Below are 22118 nucleotides of genomic sequence, written 5' to 3'. Positions count from 1 at the left end.
GGCCGCTCCCGAAGGAAGGATTGGCAAAGTAGTGGCCGAGAAGGAGACCGCTATTCATGGGACTACAGGGACAAGTGGTCCCACCCTAAGTATTAGGGAAGTTCTGAGAAGCTGAAGCACTGAATGCGGCGGAGCCGCCGAGCCAAGATTCCTACACGGATTAACCGTGAACGCCGTTCCTAAAGGCGTCCATGTAGTGAACTTTCATGCACGGACTAACCGTGAACTCCACGTTCCTCAAGGCGCCCATGTAGAGAACTTTCCTGCACGGACTAACCGTGAACTCCACGTTCCTAAAGGCATCCATGTAGTGAATACTCGGCTTGGCCTCCCGGAAAAAAGTGCTATCAAGTGGCTTAACTTTGGATCTTTGATCAACCCCTTAACCTTCATTCACAAGAAACTGACGGTCAAAGTCAGAGGGTCATGAGATGGAGTTTGATTTGGCAGGGACAATGTCGTTGCTGGTGCTTAGTCCAGAGTGAGTAATCTGGAGGGGTTGTGGTGAAATTTTGGTTGCTTTATTTTTAAGTGATAACTGTGCCCGGGGGGAACTGATAATGTGGGGGGGTTGAGTTATCTGGTTTGTTTCTCCAAATTGGCCGGCAAAGAAAGTTTTCGCTGGGTTCAAACTTTCTTTCTTGAAGGGGGGGAGTGTTACATATTTATGTGAATGTATGTGAATTACCATTCAGGTCTTTGCTTATCCATGTTTAGTAGATTAAGGGTTGTTGTGGTTGGAGGGTCAGGAGCCCTTCTGAAAAGTGTCCGGAAACGGAAGTGACCGGAAACGGAAGAAGAAAAGACACGAGGAAGAAAAGGGACGATTATTATTCTTCCTCGCCCCGCTCCGACGAAAGGTGGGATCGACCTTGCGCTGCGTGGAAAAGCGGCGTTCCGCAGCCCGTCTGGCGAGAGGAATTACCGGGACGTGTACCTGCCCGGTGGAGACGTCAAGTTGATGTGGGGCCGTGCATCGACCCCGCATCTGGCACTGTTCGCGGCACCGTCTAAACAGACGCGTGCGGGTCGCACGTTGGGGCCTAACGCGCCTTGCAAGCGGCGTGGGGCTTTTGGCTTGCTCTACCGTACCCGCTTCGCGTGGCCACGAGGGGCTGCAGCCACAGTGCCGGGTACGATACCTGCCCGGTGGAAAAACGTCCACCCGGAGTTCGTTCAACCGCCCGAGTGCGGCGACGCCGACCAGTATCTTGGTCAGGAGGGGCCCAGAGACATTGTGAGGAGCAGAGACCAAAAGGGGGTCGTGAGTACCGAAGTGAACACACATACGTATATAAGATGGCCATCTTAATCATATAGGGGATTGATTGTGGATTGGGAATTGTGGATGGTTGTTTGCTATTGATTGCTCGGGGAAAATCTCCGTGGTTGTATCATTGAAATTGTATGGTGTCATTACCATTGAAATATATCCTTGAACATCAGTTTTCTCTTGGGTGGAATTCATATGGATTGCGTGGCGAAAGCGCATATATAATACAACTTTCTGGCGAAGTTCCTCTCACGGTCCGGGGGTCACCGAGACCAGGTATTCACCGAGGGGACCACGTAACAATTGTTATAAATGAAATGTCAGTCATTAGAATTACAATTTATTCAAAATTGTTAAAATTGAAAGGATCATACATAAACATAAACATAGCCATGACATACTAGTAACTAAAGCAATTGCATGTTGAGGAACAAACTGATGGATATTTGTAACATTTATCAGATGAAACGTTTCTGTCAAAGTCTGTTTCTTCTACAGATATACCGCCAAAGTTGCTCTCGCAATTCCCAGGAACTCAATTTTGTGAGCACTCCCCTTCACACAAACACAGAGCAGTGCATTCAAGTGCAGCCTTTTTGCATTTGCATCGGCTCACACAACCTTTCTTGCACTTGCATGAGATTAGCTCATAACAGGTGTTGGCCGCCTCAGGTAGTTTGGTCCAATATGGCTCGTACATCCCACCCTCAGTCTTGACCCAGCCCCAGCTGGTCGGTGGAGGTAGGTCTGGTGCTGATACCAGTGTCTGGCCCCATACATGACCTCCCTGGTAGGCAGCTCTCTTGACATGCTCCTCCAGCGCTGCCTTGGTTGGTGGAATCAGATGAACTTTGTTCTTCTTTGCAAAGAGTTTCTTTCTTGCCTTGTCAATGTCCATGCATGTACTGGTTCTGTCGTAGAGCAGGATAACAAACCTTTCGATGGTGCACATGACATCTTCTGGTATATCACTTGGCACAGAAGATAGCTTTAGTCGTGCAGCTGTGAGTTCTGGTAACACGCTCCAGATTGCCCAGGCACTTTTCTTACCATTCCCTGCGAAACTCGACACTGTATTGCATCCAGTCAGGGCATGGAACATTGGCAATGCCTGTGATTTCTCTGGTCCTAGTACAGCTGCTATTTCGTGGGCTGCCAGGTACCGAAAAGACTTGGCAGTTCCGAATGCTAACCACAGTTCATCTTCTGATGCAACCACCTGGGCTACTGAGACGGCCAACACCACAACGTCAGTGTCTACTGTCCGAATCACTATTTTATGGTGGCCGTGCCTGACTGCATGGGCTGCATGCAACATCATGCGACTATCTGCTTCTTCGTGGTTGCAAGGGGTGAGTGATGCTACATCTGATAGCGCTGGCTTTCTGAGAATGGCTTCCCCATTAGTAATGACCAGTTGTTTGTTGTCGTTATCAAACCACTTATACAGAACTTCAGAGAGAAAATTGAACAGATCTACCTTGTTGCTATCTACTCTGAGAAAGTTCTGCCAGTTTCTCGGTATGGTTGTTCCAGCCATCACACGTCTTCGCACTCCTGTCCCACGCTTTGCTCTTGCACTTGCTTTCAGAGAATTTGCATGGTAGCTGTCCCACACCAAGTCCAGGCGAGATGCAGTTTGAAGCTTTGTAGACATATATGGAATAAATATCTGTTGAGCATATTCATCGAAGTTCTTGGCTGCAGCTGGCTTCAGCATCTGAACGATGACAGCTCCATCAAGAACTACGCTCGTGGCAGCAGGACGGTCAGACTGGACATCAGAGATGGCTTCCAAGCATGTGAGTAGATCACTTTTCATACCAAGGTGGAGACATCCTCCATCAGAGAGTGACGGAGGACATGCCTGATTCTCATGTCGAAAGAATTCATCAAGGTTTCCGTCTCTCGTCTGACAGCTTATGTACAGCCGAGAGAAAAGTTGTAAGTCATTCTTGAGTGAGACTACCTGCTGTTTCCCCTTGCTGACACTTCTGGGAGCCGACTTACTGAACACCTTCAGGTTGTTTTGATGAATGGTGTCATAAATAGGCTTGGTTCTTTCCACCAGACATTCTTTGGTAAAAGCCTGGAACTGCTCTTGGCCAATCCTCTTCACATTCTGAACTGCCTGAACTGCAACGGGGGCTGCGATGTCCTTTGTATCAAGGACAACCAGATCCATACTTTCTTCCTCAAAGGGGTTGCCAAGCTCTTCCATGACGCTGACAAGAGATTGGACATCTTTGGTGAATGCAGTCTGCACGCTTGGTGTCTGGTCATGATGACGAGTGTCCACTAGCCTCCTCCAGTTCTCATTCTCAAGTTGGAATTCTTCTATGATCCGGGCAACTTCTGGCCCCGCAATCATCCACCGGCGCAGGGCACTGGGGTTATCAGTGAGGCCAACTGCTCCACCATCTCCTTTGATGCAGGCATTATTTTGTTCATGTGCCTGGTCAATTGCGATGGTAGAAAACACTTTCTTCGTCTTCTGCACAGTGAAACTACCTTCCTGGAATTTCCTGGCTACATGTGGGTGCTTTGTTGGAAGTTCAGCCATGTCCCTCAGGTGAACAGGGATCCACCTGGCATAATTAGTGTGGTCTAAAGCATGAAACCAGGAGGCCAATTCTGTCAGGGCATCAAGATACATCGCGAATGATGCTTGTCGCAGAGAACGCACAAAGACCAGAACCAAAACCTCGAGTTCCAGTACAGTTGCCCAGTACTTAAACTGTGGAATGTCTTCTTTCTGACGGCACCAATCATCGAAGTTCAGGATATCGTGTGCATCGTCTGCTTTTCTCGTACAGTAATGGTCATAGGCACGATGTTGCAAGATGTATAATGCTGCTGCGGTGATTTGGTGAACTCTCCTTGTTCGAGCGACGTGCACTGCTCGCAGGAATGAGTCAGCTGTCCCTGGCGTTGTAATCTCAGCTTGCACAAGGGCATTCACCCAGCCACTCCCTTGCAGCCAGTCCCCCAATGTCTTCAGAGCTGCCATCTCGATGTGGAGTCCCCCAAACATCACTACCAACTTATCTTCACCATAGTCCTCCGGCCACGTCCACTGAATTTGCTTGGCTAAGGCAAATAACGGCTGATCAAAGGCAACAACTGGTATCTGCCCAGGATTCAGATGCTGCACGGCTTTCGTCACAACATCCATTGAATGCCGGATCATTGCAACTGTGTGAGCACTGTCCAGAAACAATGGTAGCAGAGCATTGTGGCAGACGACTCGAGCTTCTGGTGGCTGGCGACTGGCATGAAATGCAGCCCAAGATGTGTTATCGTGTGTCTCATTCTCGTCTTCCAGGACTTGTTTTGTATTGTGTAGCCACACATTTTCATCTTCTGTATGTTTCCGCAACTGGCTGGAGTCACTTCGGTTCAGTGATGCTAATCTAGCAGCTGGGACAGAGGACATCTTAACATTGCTGGTGACAGGGGGAACATCGGTGTAGTACTGTGGCAAGTGGCCGATTGTCTTGGAGCTTGCATTTACCAATCCTTCATTGATGACAACACTTCGATCCACACCTTCACCAGTATAAGAGGGGTGCTGAAAAATGGATATGGAAGTACCATGGAATGACTCTTTTGCTGTAGTTGCACTGGGGTTGTGGTCTATATTATCCACAGCGGCAGTTGTGAATACTTTTCCTCGAAGTGTTGGAGGACAGACCACTTGTTCTCTGTAAAATTGTTCACATACACTGTTTCCCATTTGAGATGAGAGTTCGAGAACGCGGTTATAGGAGATACTCATGCCCAGGTGTGAAAGCCTCTCCACTAGATCTCTCTTGCGTGTGTGAGCGTGCAACATAAGTCCTATGTATGTTGGTACTGGTGTCTCTTGAGTGGCACTGTGTCTGACAGTGAGTGACGATGAGTTGTCACGATTCCGCCTGTGCTTAATGCTGTTGAACTTCAGCATTTGTGCAATGCCAAGTGCTGAACGGGATGTGTCTTCCATCTGATCCTTTATACTAGGTCCCTCTAGGATCATGCTTACGAGGGCAAGCAGATGTGATGGCACTGATTCCTCTTGGCATCTATTAGGGAATCCATTGCAGGGCTTGGCTTCTCCAAACATACGGCGACGTACGATCTGTGCAGCACGAGCGAGATAGACTGCATCATTGTCACTGTCCAATTCACAGGCTTTGACGAGGGCAGCACCAACATCTTCTTCAAATACCATGAGAATATCTCTTCCCTTGTTGTGTGTCCGCATGTCGGGAAACTGAGCTAGGAGTCTCTGCTTAAGTCGGGTGGAGTGCACCTTTGTGTTGACCTTTACTTGTAGCTGCTCCATTCTGGACTGGTACAGCTGAGCGAGATCGGCCAATTTGAACACCGGTGCTGTCTCCTCATCACACCTGGTCTTTTCAATGTAGAGAACCAGTTCAGCGAATACGATTGCTGATACCCTTCGCTCATGGTCAGTGTCTTCATGTCCTTCTGACTTGGCCTTCCTGACACGATTGTAGAGCCCCACTAAGCACTTGGTATGGTACTTAGCTTCCAAGGCTACCATGTCACCAACACTAAGTTGGGCCAGCAGTTCTGTGTCTTCAAGAAAGGTTGCGCAGGTCCGCACCCGTCTGTCCATTGGCAACATAGTAGCTTCATGAAGGCCATCAGCTCCTGCAGGTTGTCCACAGAAGAAACATGATTCCTGTGCCTTACTTTCTGTTGTCGATGATCGTGAATGTGATCTGGTGCGCTTGGACATTGCTGGTATGTCTTGGCTATCGCCTTCTGTTTGGAGTGTTCTCTTTTCCACTCTTTGCAATTTTGTATTGTTGTACTTGAGCCTGCACGTCTGGTGGTACTGCGCAGTATTTGTAACCATGGCTGCTTCAATGCCATGACCTTCATCAAGTCTTTCCAGCTTAAGTGTTCCTAAAAGTTCAAGCTCCTGAAATTTCATCAAATTCTGTGCGAGTGATCTGTATCCACTCCCAACGTCCTGTCGCTTGGACTGTGAAGGACATGTTAGTGCTTCACCCTTTTCCTCTTGGCAAATGATACATAACTTCCAGTTAGTCTGAGGCGGATGTGGGGATGGTGTTGACGAAGGACACTCAAGGTCAACTAATTTGAAGCTCTTCGACATGTCTTTTACTGGACACTACTAAATTTCCTCTACAAGGGACTTTTTTTCATCAGCAACCACCACCATCAATAAATTCCAACGATGACCCTGCAAGCAGCAAAAGCAACAAATGGCATTTTGACATTGTATATGGGTCAGTCCATGAAGTTGGGGCTCAAAGTGTGACATGAGGGTCAAAATTTCAAAACTGCTTAATGATGATTCAACAACCATTTTTATATACTACAATATGTACAGTGTCCAATACTAGAACTCGCGGGAGCAAACCTTTTCCGATATTAATGTCTCAGTGCCATTTGTTTTGCTTTGGCTGGCCATGTTTCACATGTAACAGTACTAACACAAACACCATACTGATACTTATAACTTCTCCTTTATTGTAGTGAACAGTGGATAATTTTGATTTGCTATTCTGAAATAAATAGGCACAGTGCATGCTTCCACTACACCAGGATATAAAAGTTGCAGATCATTCGTAAAAAATATAAAAATGCACAGTACATAGTTTTACATACCCAGAAATTGGCCATTTTCCGAACTCGTGCTTTTTTTTTTTTTTTTTTTCCCTAATCTTAACTCCGATAATACGTGAAAGGAGTGATCACTCCGTAACAAATTTAACAGCGTAACAAAAAGACACGAAATTGCTTCAGACCTCGTTGGAAAAAATGGCGCGCCCTGTGGTAATTTTTGTTATTGACAGGCAAAGGCCTTGTCGTGAAAATCAAGCTCTGACACGACTTGTCCCTTGGGTAGGTTTAATATCATTTAGATCTGAAGTAACATCCTGTAAAAATACATTCATGCAACAGACATTAGAATCAGAGTATTACATGGGCAAAGTCCGATATCAATAGGTAAAACAAATCAGCGCGGCATATAGGGGTGTACATACCATTCAAACTACAAGACTATGTCACAGTAAGTGCCGCTGGAGTGTTCGTGCGCCCCGGTTGTCCCGGGTCTTATAGACGCCCCTTTTGAAGCGAGCACACCCTGGGTTCACCTTCGGTATAATTTCACTACATTCTCCCCACCGTTAGAACTATACTGCCGCTCGGCAGGTTGCAAGCAAGCGTCAGCAATAATCGAATGGGTCACGTCAATCCACGTCAGTCGGTCCACCCGTAGCGGTCGGGGCGGCGAACTACCCTGCCAGTTCGTGTTCGGAAACTACCGGGTACGGCGTCCCCAAGCCCGGAGTCCCCCGCGTCGGAATAGCTGCCGGAGGTGGGTGTCGGAGGGGGCGCCCCAGCGCCTTCGGGCAAGGGAGTGGGTGATGACGGAAGTGACGGTAGTAGTTCCATAGAGGAAGCTTCGGTAGAGTCCATAGACTCGTAGACGGGTTCGGCGATATCCCGGTCGTCATCCCCACATGGGGCGAGATGGCGTACGGAGACAGTAGACTCGCGGCCATCCGCCGTTAACACGCGAGCATGCTCGGGATTAGCCTGGAGGACCCGCACCTTATCAACAAGGGGGTCGTACTTGCTAGCGCTAACCGCTCGTTTGAGATAGGCGGGCCCCGGCTCAGCGAGCCAGCTGGGCAAAGATTGGATACTACCCGAGCTTCTAGGGTGGTGGAACAGTCTCTCGTGAGGAGTCTGGTTGGTGGCAGTACATAGGAGAGCCCGGATCGAGTTTAGAGCGGCAGGTAGTGACCACGCCCATTTATCGAGGCCTCGGCCGAGGGTCCGGAGGCTTAGCATGACGGCCCTCCATATAATCCCATTAAAGCGTTCAATCTGCCCATTCGCTTGGGGCCGGTACGGGGTGGTGTAGCTCGAAGCGACATTATGCTGGAGCAAGTAGCCCCTCACCTCCTGAGACAGGAACACCGCACCCCGATCGGTATGCACGTAGGCTGGATACCCGAACATAGAAAACAAATTCTGCAGGCACCGAATAACCGTGGCAGCCGACATATCCCCGCACGTATAAGCAAAGGGGAATCGTGAATACTCATCGACGATAGTGAGCAGATAACGAGAGTTACTCGACAACGGCAGCGGCCCTTTGAAGTCCATCGCCAAGCGCTCCCATGGTCTAGTAGTCCTAACGAGCGTCCCCATAGGAGGGTTGTAAAAACGCGGTTTGAGCTCCGCACAGATCGTGCAATCACGGCAGATGCGGCGGATGTCCTCAATCGAGTACGGCAGATTCCCCTCGCGCACAAAATGCGCGAAACGCGCTACCCCGGGATGACACATAGTGCCGTGCAAAGTGTGCAGCCCCTCCAAAGTGACAACCCCCACGCAAGTGGCCGGCCTCGATAAGGCGTCGGCGACCAGGTTATCCTTCCCCGGGTGGTATTTGATGGTGTAGCAGAAGTCGGCGAGTTCGATACGCCAACGGGTGATTTTCTCATTCTTAATGCGCTGAGCATGTAAGGTGTCGTACATAAATGCAACGCTTTGTTGGTCCGTGACGATTTGGAAACACCGCCCAAGCAGGTACGGCCGCCATCGCCGAATTGATTCGACGATCGCGTACGCCTCCTTTTCGACAGACGAATGCCTCCGCTCGGTGGAGGTGAGAGTCCGTGAAAAGACAGCCACAGGGCGTCCCCCTTGGGAGAGAGTCGCCGCTATCGCATGATCCGAGGCATCACTCTCCAAAACGAAAGAGGCACTCTCGTCAATCGTCGCGACAGCGGCGCCAGCGATGTCGGCTTTAAGGCCCTCGAAGGCCGCCATGGCGGCCGGGCCCATGGGGAACGTGTCGCAGGCCACGAGGGGGCGGAGCTTCGCGGAGAAATTTTGCACCCACTTTGAATAGTGGGCGAACAGCCCAAGAGCGCGTTTCAGCGAAACCCGATCGCTAGGCGGAGCCATATCGAGCAAAGGTCGCAGACGCTCCTTATCCGGAGAGACAGAGCCATGGGTCACGGTGTACCCCAAAAGATCTACCTTGCGTAGAGAGTAACGACACTTAGCCGCATTCATGGTTAGGCGATATTTCCGCGCGACCTCGAGGAAGCGCTTCAGATTAGCGTCGTGATGCTCCTGGTCATACCCACAAACAGTAAGATTGTCCAGATAGACAAAGACATCGGTCAAGTTCTCCTTCGCAACGAGGTCATCCATAGCCCTCTGAAAACAAGAGACTCCGTTAGTTACCCCAAAGGGGAGTCGAGTGAACTGGTACAACCGCTGACCCGATTCAAAGGCTGTAAAGACGCGATCAGCCCTAGAGATGGGGACCTGATGATACGCACTATGCAGATCGAGAGTGCTATAAACGGAATACAGGGCCACCTGGCGTACCAGGGCGTCCATCCCTGGTAAGGGGTAGGCATCCAGCTGTGTAAAACGATTAATCGTCTGTGAGTAGTCGATTACCATGCACCGGCGGTGGGCCTCACTTCGCACCACTAAGACCTGGGCCCGCCATGGTGACCTACTGGGTTCTACAATACCGTCCTTTAAGAGCTGGGCCATTTCTTCCGCAATGAATTGCGCCTCTGCGCGAGAGTAGCGCCGCGATTTGACGGCTACAGGGGTACAATCAATGGTCAGGTTGGGGAACAGCGAGAGAGGCTCCACGTCCATCTGAGCGAGGGCACACACAGCAAGCGTGTCCGGCCCACCGAAGTCTATTTCCAAACGTCCATGCCGCTTAAGGAAATCAAGTCCTAACAGAATGTCGGCACATAAAGCAGGTAATACCATGAGATACACGTCCGGGGAAGGTGCGTCCCTTTATCACAAGTTTCAATCGACACGCCCCTTTTATGCTCAACCGAAGTCCTTGGAAGGCCATGAAGATCCGTCGTGTTGTCCCGAGAACCGGCCACCCATGTTGATGCACTAGTCGTTGATCGATAAAACTATCCGTAGACCCTGTGTCAATCAAAGCTTGCGCAAAAATGCCCGCAACCTTGAGCGGAATGATGGCCTGCGCAAGGCCGGCAGACCCGGCAGGTATTGTACCGGCCGGGCGAGAAGATCGCGCCTCGCGGGTGGATCCCACTCCGGCTACAATCTTCCGGGCATCGTCGGCATGTTGGGCCTCAGCAGGAGCATATAAATCGTAATACCCACTGTCAGAGGACGTTCCCACGCCGGCTGAAGTTTGCCGGTCATTCGGGCAGCCCGAGGAGGATCCTCGTAACAAGCGCATAGTTGGCTCATCAGCAGTTTCATTTGCCGGAGTGAGTATGTGTAGGTCGTAAGAGCCGCCGCCAGATGGCGCTCGAGTCACGTGCTGTGTTTGCCGCACATCAAGAGGAGTTTCCAAAGCAGGAGCATGTCGCTTGTTTGAAGTAGGCGTTCGAACGCCAGTCAAGGTCGGTCACGCCGCGGCCGGTCGCGTTCGCGCCATTTGTTTCGGCGGCCCGGTGTATCTCACTAAGGTCGTGCGTGCAGCCAGAGGCCCGCGAGAAGGAGGTCGGCTCATCAAAGCCAAGTGAGGTGCCCCGTCCGGTGCTCGATCCGTTGGCTCAGCGATAAGCCCATTCAAGGTCGCGCGGGGGCGCGTGCCCCGAGCGGCCTTCCTGCAGACCTTTGCAAAATGGCCCTTGGTGGAGCACAGGTGGCATATGGCTTCCCGAGCCGGGCAGTCAGATCGAGGGTGCTGCCGATTCCCACAAAAATAACATTTTGCGTACCGGTCAGGCCGTGGCCGGGCAGCGGCGGCAGCAGTTAGGCCGGAAGCGGAGTCCGCTTCAGGAGCACCCAGAGACTCGGCCGTGGTGGTCGGGTCCTCCCCCATATCCTCGGCAGTACCCCTCTCCGGTCGCACGAGTTGAGAAGTCCCCGCCACGACTCGTGGGTGATCATAAGCGGTGGATTGTTCACGGGCATCTGTAAAGACGCGTGCCAGCCGTAGTGCCTCCGTAAATGTCAGATCCGGGGTCTCCAGGAGTCGGAGCCTCAAGACTCCAGAATTAATTCCGGAGACGAATGAATCTCGGAGCAGGTCATCCTGCACTTGCTCGTGGGTCCGTACCTCCTGCACGCAGTCCGCCAATAGGTAACGCAGCTCCTGCGCATAGCGATCGATCGATTCCGATGGTTGTTGTCGCCGCTGGGAGAGTTGATGCCGGCCGTGCACAGCGCTCCGTGTTTTTACGTATAGTCGCTTCAGCTCGGCCAGAGCCGTAGCGTACGTCACAAATCGAGCAATGCTCCGGTAAACGGTGTGATGGACCTTCGACTGTAACACGGACAGCTTCACCGCAGCGGTGGGCTCTGTTTCGTGAGCGGCAAAGTAATTCTCCAGCGTTTTGAGCCAGTGGGTGAACTCCGATCCCGTCCCTTCAGCTTGAGCGTCGGCTCCGAGAACCGGTACCATGATCATCTTGTGTTCAGTCATTTCGGCGATCTAAATGATATTAAATGTCGTGAAAGCTCAGACACGACTTGTCCCTTCGGTAGGTTTAATATCATTTAGATCTGAAGTAACATCCTGTAAAAATACATTCATGCAACAGACATTAGAATCAGAGTATTACATGGGCAAAGTCCGATATCAATAGGTAAAACAAATCAGCGCGGCATATAGGGGCGTACATACCATTCAAACTACAGGACTATGTCACAGTAAGTGCCGCTGGAGTGTTCGTGTGCCCCGGTTGTCCCGGGTCTTATAGACGCCCCTTTTGAAGCGAGCACACCCTGGGTTCACCTTCGGTATAATTTCACTACAGGCCTCATCCGGGGCTCTTGGTTACGGTGACTTTCATTCGCAAATATGAAACCGATGTTTAGCGGATAGTGCGCAAAAAATAACAACGTAACGAAATGGTGAGACACCAAAAGTGCAATCGGGAAAGAGTGACTTGTAATATAATGGGAACCGCATGGATTTATTTCTTTGTTCATTTATGTTATTATTACATTGGTACTTGCTTTTCAGGAAAAGTGGACCAAGAAAATGAAAATCCCCTTTTTTTCATCAATGTGCATGATTTTCACAATTAATATCCATTTGGAATCTCACCAGATGCCGTGTCGCAAACCTATTTATACTAACTAATTCAATTATAGTTATCTATTGTGGTACCAAATGAAATAATAGGCACTCCCTAAACAGTCTTGGACTTTTAAAAGCACATTATTAGCATCCACGGTCGACCCACTGTCTTCCCCAGTACATCATATATAGAAAATAAAAGTGACCGCTGGTGGCCATTTTGGAAAATGGCTGCTATAGCCACCATGGGCAAAATGTGAGGTGGCCCAATATCCAAATCTGTTCATATTATAATTGTCTTTATGTGTGGCAAGTGTGTTGCTTTTATCACAAAATGCACAATCCTTATAAACATCTAAGTTAAGCTGCTCCACGAAAAGGCCATTTTTGATTTATTAATTAATCAATTAATCGATTAATTATGGAATTGTTCGTTTAATGACTAAAAAAATTTTTTTTTAAGTTACAGATTCTGATGAAATGGTGGTGGTTTATGTGTTCTATGACCGAATTGATTAATAATTTAATTTTTTAATGATTATTATTTATTTATTTTCATTATTAATCATTTATTTATTTTCTTTCTCATTTGGCCAATATCTCAGGCACCTTTTGAGCTTGGAAGCTAATATTTGGACATGACAGTGACCAAATGATGTGGCTATCAAGGATATTTTTGATTTATTGATTAATCAATTAATCAATTAATCGATTAATTATTTAATTATTCGATTAATTACTTTAAAAAAAATCCGTTTCAGTTACAGAATTTCCTGTGGTGGTTTATATGTTCTGTGACCGAATTGATTAATAATTTAATTTTTTCATGATTATTATTTATTTATTTTCATTATTAATCATTTATTTATTTTCTTTCTCATTTCGCCAATATCTCAGGCACCTTTTGAGCTTGGAAGCTAATATTTGGACATGACAGTGACCAAATGATGTGGCTATCAAGGATATTTTTGATTTATTGATTAATCATTTGATCGATTAATTATTTATTGATTAATTGATTAATTATTTATTGATTAATCAATTAATTATTTAATTTTTTATTAATGACTTATTTAATTAAATTTCTAAAAGATACATCTTCGGATGAAGCACTAGTGGTTTAGTTATGCTATTAGCCAATTGATTAAGAAAATATTTTGTGTTAATCTTTTATTGATTTTAATTATACAATTAATCAATCAATTAGTGTACACCTCTCCCTCCCAATGCAGCCTCTATGAGCTGCACTTTGGTATTGCCGGGCGCCGGAGGCGCCCCGGCAATGCCGCGCTGTAGGATATTTAATTATTTGGCATGGGGGCGGTGTACTTTGAATGTATCTGTACTTGTTGTACACCGCACCTTTCCTATGCCATCTCCAGGCATTGCAAATCGTCATTGCTGGGCACCGAAGGGGCAGTGACGCACGCTGAAAGGGAGTACTGAGTTTTCACTCTGTTTGTTTGTTTTCTTGCTTTCTTGCTTTCTTGTTGTACACCGCTCCTTTCCTATGCCATCTCCAGGCATTGCAAATCGTCATTGCTGGGCACCGAAGGGGGCTCGGCAGTGACGCACGCTGAAAGAGAGTACTCAGTTTTCACTCTGGTTGTTTTCTTGTTTTCTTGTTTTCTTGTTTTCTTGTTTGTTTGTCCGGGCGATATCTCAGCCATCCTTTGAGCTAGGAAGCTGAAATTTTGGCACAATAGTGAGAAAGTGCTTTGTCAAAAACAGCATTTTTTTTTTTTGATTAATCAATAAATTGAGGAGTTATTTAATTATTAGCGATTAATTAAGTACTTATTTAATTAATCAAATTTCCTTTCTCTTCTGACCATTAACACAGGCACCTTTTGAGTTAGGAAGCTGATATTTGGACATGCCAATGACCAGGTGATTTGGCTGCAAAGGATATTTTTGATTTATTAATTAATCAATTAATCGATTAATTATTTAATTATTCGTTTAATGACCAAAAAAATTTTTTTTTTTAATTTACAGATTCTGATGAAATCGTGGGAGTTTGTGTTCTCTGACCAAATTGATTAATAATTTGATTTTTTTATGATTATTATTTATTTATTTTCATTATTAATCATTTATTTATTTTCTTTCTCATTTGGCCAATATCTCAGGCACCTTTTGAGCTGGGAAGCTAATATTTGGACATGAGTGACCAAGTGATGGACCAACCAAGTGATGGACAACATGGACCAACTTCTATCCACTCATCCCAACTCTCTCTTCCTCATATGTGGTGACTTCAACTGTCATCATGCCACCTGGTTGGGTGTGGGTTCCTCTCTCACTAGTCATGGCACCTCAGCAAAGGACTTCTGTGACTCACTGGGATTGACACAATCTGTCAATTTCCCGACCCGGATCTCAGCCAATGGAGTATCTTCTCTTCTAGACTTGGTTATGACAAACTTCCCTGCTAATGTCTGCTGCTCTTCTTCTGCTCCAATCGGTTCTTCTGATCATGTGCTTGTCAAAGTGGACATCTCTCTGGCCATTCTCAGAGAGCCTCCTCAGCGTCGACGAGTCTGGCATTTCACTCAGGCCGACTGGGACGGTCTTCAAGCAGCCATCAATCGTCTGGATTGGTCTCCCATCTCCACTGCCTCTGACATCAATTCTTCCTGGGAATTCTTCCAAAGCAAACTGATCTCTCTCATGCACAGATTTATCCCATCTCGCCTTCAATTGTCTTACCCTTCCTCCCGTCCATGGTACACTGAATCTTGTGGTGAGGCAGTTGCCCTGAAACAACTTGCCTTTGCCTCTTGGAAGGCTAATCCAACTGAAGGAAATCTCAGTTCCTTCCACCAAGCTCGGAACAAGTGTGTGTCTACCCTCAGGAGTGCCAGGAAGCACTATCTCTCCTCACTCAAGAATGAACTCTCAAACCTGTCTCCTTCCTCCAAATCCTGGTGGCGTCTGGTCAAATCCGTTTCTGGTGTTTGTTCCCCCTCCATCCCCTCCCTTACCTCAAATGGCCACACAGTTGACATCGCACGTGACAAAGCCGAATGCCTCAACTCTGTGTTCGCCTCGAAATCCTTAGTCCCAAACCCATCTCTCTCTGTTCCCACCTTTCCCAGTCGAACCCAACTGCTCCTGGACTCTGTGTCCTTCTCTCCTGACAAGGTGGAGGAGTTTTTGTCAAACCTCGACTCTGATTCTGCAACTGGACCAGACGGCATCAGCCCACGGGTCTTAAAATCCTGCTCTGCCGCTCTATCTCACCCTCTCTCTGTTCTTTTCACCCTATCTTTTGCTCAAGGTCATCTGCCAGCATCCTGGAAATCAGCTAACATTACCGCTTTACACAAAAAAGGTGCAAAAACAGATCCTTGCAACTACAGACCAATCAGCCTGCTCCCAATTATCAGCAAAGTCATGGAATCCATCATTGCTTCGGATATGAAATCTTTCCTCTTCTCCAATGGCTTGATCTCTGATCATCAATTTGGTTTCAGACCAGGTCACTCTACTCTGGACATGCTGCTTCTGCTGTCTCAACAATGGATGGAGGTCCTCAATGCCAAACAGGAAATCAGAGCTGTCTCCCTTGACATATCAAGGGCCTTTGATACGGTCTGGCACCCAGCTCTGCTCACCAAACTCTCCTCCTATGGTATCCATGGAAATCTCCATGCATGGCTTGCGGACTTCCTCTCTGGTCGTAGTCAACGTGTGGCCCTGAATGGATTTCTCTCATCTCCCCTTCCTGTTCAGGCTGGAGTTCCCCAAGGAAGTGTGCTGGGCCCTGTGCTTTTTCTGGTCTTTATCAATGATCTCTCTGACTCTCTGGAAAATCCTCTCTATCTCTTTGCTGATGACTCCACTCTCTGCCGCTCCATTCCTCTTCCCTCAGATCGGCAGTCTGCAGCCTCCTCACTCTCTGAAGACCTGGACAAAATCACAGACTGGTCAAACAAGTGGAACATGTCTTTCAATCCTGCCAAATCTCACTCTCTTACTATGTCTCTCCGAAAAGATCGACTGGACAACCCTCCCATCTACTTTCTCAACAATCCTCTCCAAGAAGTTCTGTCACTCAAGCTTTTGGGTCTCACTATCTGCCATGATCTTTCTTGGGAAAACCACATTTCCAAGCTGGCCTCCAAAGCCAGTCGCCGACTGGGCATCCTCCGTCGTGCGAAGTCCTTCCTCGGCACACCTGAGCTCCTCACCACTTACAAGGCTTTCATCCGCAGCTCAATGGAATACTGTTCTCCCCTATGGGCTGGTGCTCCTGCCTCACACCTGGCTCGGCTTCACGCTGTTGAATCCAAAGCTTTCAAAATCATTGGAATCTCCCGCGATGAAGCTATCTCTGAGGGCCTTTCACTCACTCACCGCAGGCAGGTAGGTGGTCTTTCTGTCTTCTACCGACTCCTCTCCGGCCTTGCTCCCCCAGCTCTCTCTGTGCTCTGTCCCCCAAATATTCCTACAGGTCGCACAAGATCTGCCAGCAACCCTCTGATGGTTAAACTGCCGAAATCTCGGCTCTCTGCTCACCTTCACTCTTTCATTCCTCTTTTCTCCCGCCTGTGGAACAAACTCCCACACTCCCTTCAATCCCTCTCCTCCCTCCAGGTCTTTAAAACAGCTGTTCACCACCATCTCTTATCTTCCCCCATCCATAACCTTGATCTTTTCTACCCCCACTAATTCACCCCAGATCCACCTTGTTTGAAATTCCAACTTATTTCCTGGAAATCCTGGCAGTGTCCATATGTTTATACCTCTCCCACCCCCCCCCCCTCCACATGCCTCCCCCCCTTCACATGCCTCCCCCCCTTCACATGCCTCCCCCCCAAAGCCCTCTCCCTCCCACAGATCTCTCGATGTCTCCATGTCTCTCGGTCCCTGCTCTCAAATGTGTGTTTGTGTCCTTCCCCCTCTCTCCCCATCTTGTCTACCGCTCCCGATGTTATTTGTTTTATGTGTCTGTTTGTCTTTCTGTGTGATTAATGTTCGCTCTTTCACGAGCCTCGATCTTGTATACAAAAAAAAAAAAAAAAAAAAAAAAAAGTGATGTGGCTATCAACGATATTTTTGATTTATTGATTAATCAATTAATCGATTAATTATTTAATTATTCGATTAATTACTAAAAAAAATACTTTTTTTCAGTTACAGATTCTGATGAAATGGTGGTGGTTTAAGTGTTCTGTGACCGTATTGATTAATAATTTAATTTTTTAATGATTGTTATTTATTTATTTTCATTATTGATCATTTATTTATTTTCTTTCTCATTTGGCCAATATCTGAGGCATCCTTTGAGCTGGGAAGCTAATATTTGGACATGAGTGACCAAGTGATGTGGCTATCCAGGATATTTTTGATTTATTGATTAACCATTTCATCTATTAATTATTTATTGATTAATCGATTAATTATTTATTGAGTAATCAATTAATTATTTAATTTTTTATAAATGACTTATTTAATTAAATTTCGAAAAAGATACATCTTCGGATGAAGCACTAGAGGTTTAGTTATGCGATTAGCCAATTGATTATGAAAATATTTTGTGATAATCTTTTATTGATTTTAATTATACAATTAATCAATCAATTAGTGTACACCTCTCCCTCCCAATGCAGCCTCAATGAGCTGCACTGCGGTATTGCCGGGCGCCTGAGGCGCCCCGGCAATGGCGCGCTGCAGCATATTTAATTATTTGGCATGGGGCGGTGTACTTTGAATGTATGTCGACTTGTTTGTTTTCTTGTTTGTTTGTCCGGACGATATCTCAGCCATCCTTTGAGCTAGGAAGCTGAAATTTCAGCACAACAGTGTATTTTTTCCTTTTTCAAAAGTCCTTTTTCAAAAATGATATTTTTTGTTTTTTGATTGATCAATTAATTGAGGAGTTATTTAATTATTCGCGATTAATGAAGTACTTATTTAATTAATCACATTTCCTTTCTCTTCTGACCATTAACTCAGGCACCTTTTGAGTTAGGAAGCTGATATTTGGACATGCCAATGACCAGGTGATTTGGCTGCAAAGGCTATTTTTGATTTATTCATTAATTGAAGGTCTCAAACTCATTTTGCAAAAAATGTTCGTTTCCCATGAATCGTACACTTTTCAAAATCCTATCTCACCCCTCCCCTCCAAATCCTCCCCATCACCCATCCCTTTCAAATCTCCCCCCTTTCCCCTTCCCTCCCCTCCCTCCTAAACTCCCCCCACACCCCTCCCCTCCGAGACTCTCCCTCGCTCCTCTCCTCCTAGACTCCCCTCTCACCCCTCCTCCTCAAAGCATCCTCCCTGCTTCTTCCTCCTTCCAACTTTCACCTTCATCTCCCCAAACCTTCTGCCTTGCTCTTCCTCCTCCTCAAATAACACCTCACTGTGCCTCACCCAATCTCCATCAAACCTTTTGTCCACCCCATTCTTCCCTTTCTCCAAGCTATTCTGAAATCTCTGACACACCTTCAACAGCTCTCCCTACCTCTTCCTCCTCTTCCACATCTTACCCTACCCCTCCCCCCACCTGTTCTGGACCCGATGCTCCCCCTTCCTCTTCATTAACGGTATGGACCTCAAACATCCGGGGCCTTCGCTCAAACTTGACTGACCTCTCCATACAGGTTGCTTCTGACAAACCAGATGTGATCTGCTTAACAGAAACTTTCCTCCTTCATGATGTCTCTGATGCCTTGGTATCTCTCCCAGGTTACTCCCTCCTCCGGTATGATAGACTTGAGCCTCGTCCTGGAGGTAGGGTTGCTATCTTTATAAAAAACTCTCTTCCTCACTCGCCCTCCACTGCCCTCTCTCCACATCACCCCCAGGAATACCTTTGGCTACGGCTTCCCCTTCACTCCCACCTTTTGTTCATATGTGTGTTGTACCGTCCACCAATCAGCGATGACTCCATCTACATCTCACTGTCTGATAATATGGACCAACTTCTATCTACCCATCCCAACTCTCTCTTCCTCATATGTGGTGATTTCAATTGTCACCATGCCAGTTGGCTCGGTGCGGGTACCTCTCTCACCAGCCATGGCTCTTCAGCAAAGGACTTCTGCGACTCACTGGGACTGACACAATCTGTCAATTTCCCGACCCGGATCTCAGTCAACGGAGCATCTTCTCTTCTGGATTTGGTTATGACAAACTTCCCTGAAAATGTCTGCTGCTCTTCTTCTGCTCCAATCGGCTCATCTGATCATGTGCTTGTCAAAGTGGACATCTCTCTGACCATTCTCAGAGAGTGTCCTCAGCGTCGACGAGTCTGGCATTTCACTCAGGCCAACTGGCACGGTCTTCAAGCAGCCATCAATCATCTGGACTGGTCTCCCATCTCTACCGCCTCTGACATCAACTCATCCTGGGAATTCTTTCAAAGTAAATTGCTCTCTCTCATGCACAGATTTATACCATCTCGTCTTCAGTTGTCATACCCTTCCTCCCGTCCATGGTACACGGAATCTTGTGGTGAGGCTGTTGCCCTGAAACAACTTGCTTTCGTCTCCTGGAAAGCAAATCCAACGGAAGGAAATCTCATTTCCTTTCACAAAGCCCGAAACAAGTGTGTGTCCACCTTCAGGAGAGCCAGGAAACAATATCTCACCATTCTCAAGACCGAACTCTCTTATCTGTCTCCCTCTTCCAAATCCTGGTGGCGTCTGGTCAAATCTGTTTCTGGTGTTTGTTCCCCCTCCATCCCCTCCCTCACCTCAAACGGCTTAACGGCTGACTCCGCACGTGAAAAAGCTGAATGCCTCAACGCTGTGTTTGCCTCTAAATCTTGTGTCCCAAACCTATCCCTCTCTGTACCCACTGTACCCAGTCGTACCCAGCTGCTCCTGGACTCTGTGTCCTTTCCTCCTGACAAGGTGGAAAAGTTTCTGTCAACCCTCGACTCTGATTCTGCAACTGGTCCTGACGGCATCAGCCCACGGGTCCTAAAATCATGTTCTTCTGCTCTTTCACTCCCTCTTTCTGTTCTCTTCACCCTCTCTTTTGCTCAAGGTCATCTGCCATCTGCTTGGAAATCAGCCAACATCACCGCTTTGCACAAAAAAGGTGCAAAAACAGATCCCAGCAACTACAGACCAATCAGCCTTCTCCCAATTATCAGCAAAGTCATGGAATCCATCATTGCTTCAGATATTAAATCTTTCCTCTTCTCCAATGGCTTGATCTCTGATCATCAATTTGGTTTCAGACCTGGTCACTCTACTCTAGACATGCTGCTTCTGCTTTCTCAACAATGGATGGAGGTCCTCAACGCCAAACAGGAAATTAGAGCTGTCTCCCTTGACATTTCACGTGCCTTCGATACGGTCTGGCACACTGCTCTGCTCTCCAAACTCTCCTCCTTTGGTATCCATGGAAATCTCCACGCATGGCTGGCGGACTTCCTCTCTGGTTGTAGTCAACGTGTGGCCCTGAATGGGTTTCTCTCATCTCCTCTTCCTGTTCAGGCTGGAGTTCCCCAAGGTAGTGTTCTGGGCCCTGTGCTTTTTCTGGTCTTCATCAATGATCTCTCTGACTCTCTTGAAAATCCTCTCTATCTCTTTGCTGACGACTCTACTCTCTGTCGCTCCATTCCTCATCCCTCAGATCGGCAGTCTGCAGCCTCCTCACTCTCTGCAGACCTGGACAAAATCACAGACTGGTCAAACAAGTGGAACATGTCTTTCAATCCTGACAAATCTCACACTCTTACAATGTCTCTCCGAAAGGACCGACTGGACAACCCTCCCATCCACTTTCTCAACAATCCTCTCCAAGAAGTTCTGTCGCTCAAGCTTTTGGGTCTCACTATCTGCCATGATCTTTCTTGGGAAAACCACATTTCCAAGCTGGCCTCCAAAGCCAGTCGCCGACTGGGCATCCTCCGTCGTGCGAAGTCCTTCCTTGGCACACCTGAGCTCCTCACCACATACAAGGCTTTCATCCGCAGCTCAATGGAATACTGTTCCCCCCTCTGGGCTGGTGCTCCTGCCTCACACCTTGCTCGGCTTCACGCTGTTGAGGCCAAAGCATTCAGAATCATTGGAATCTCCTGCGATGTAGTCAACGCCGAGGGCCTTTCACTCACTCACCGCAGGCAGGTTGGTGGTCTTTCTGTCTTCTACCGACTCCTCTCCGGCCTTGCTCCCCCAGCTCTCTCTGTGCTCTGTCCCCCCAATATTCCTTCAGGTCGCACAAGATCTGCCTGCAACCCTCTTATGGTTAAACTGCCAAAGTCTAGGCTCTCTGCTCACCTTCACTCTTTCATTCCCCTTTTCTCCTGCCTCTGGAACAAACTCCCCCACTCCCTTCAATCCCACTCCTCCCTCCAGGTCTTTAAAACAGCTGTTCACCACCATCTCTTATCTTCCCCCATCGAAAACCTTGATCTTTTCTACCCCCGGTAATTCACCCCAGAGTCCTTGCAGTGTTCATATGTTTTAATCCTCTCCCACCTCCCCCCAAGTCCTCCCGATGTCCCTGCTCTCAAATGTTGTGTTTGTGTCCTTCCCCCTCTTCCCCCTCTCTTTTGTGTCCTTCCCCCTCTCTCCCCATCTTGTCTGCCGCTCCCCTTGTTTTTTGTTTTGTGTGTCGGTTTGTCTTTTTGTGTGATTAATGTTAGCTCTTTCACGAGCCTCGATCTTGTATACAAAAAAAAATTAAAAAAAAAAAAAAAAAAACAAATTAATCGATTAATTATGTTCACCACCATCATATGATTATAACCGCTCCCGATGTTATATGTTTTATGTGTCGGTTTGTCTTTCTGTGTGATTAATGTTCGCTCTTTCACGAGCCTCGATCTT

General features: G+C 47.5%; 1 protein-coding gene across 3 annotated transcripts in view; it reads right to left on the bottom strand.

Annotated features, from left to right (window-relative positions):
* LOC137424847 (histone H2B 1/2-like) overlaps positions 1-22118 on the bottom strand; it is a 55537-nt gene that overhangs the window by 26489 nt on the left and 6930 nt on the right. Inside the window, exon 2 of one of the 3 annotated variants that reach the window (XM_078775999.1) lies at positions 11783-11813. The exons of the other annotated variants lie outside the window; for them this stretch is intronic. Coding sequence (XP_078632125.1) covers positions 11791-11813 — 23 coding nt within the window. The 3' untranslated portion in view covers positions 11783-11790. Of the gene's footprint in view, positions 1-11782; positions 11814-22118 lie in introns of those variants that run through there. 3 annotated transcript variants of the gene reach the window in all.

This window comes from Myxine glutinosa, chromosome 4 (genome assembly GCF_964187855.1).
Source record: "Myxine glutinosa chromosome 4, kmMyxGlut1.1, whole genome shotgun sequence".
In the NCBI taxonomy this organism is placed as follows: Eukaryota; Metazoa; Chordata; class Myxini; order Myxiniformes; family Myxinidae; genus Myxine; species Myxine glutinosa.
Note: the sequence above shows the minus strand (reverse complement) of the source record. Positions and strands in the feature narration are given on the sequence as shown.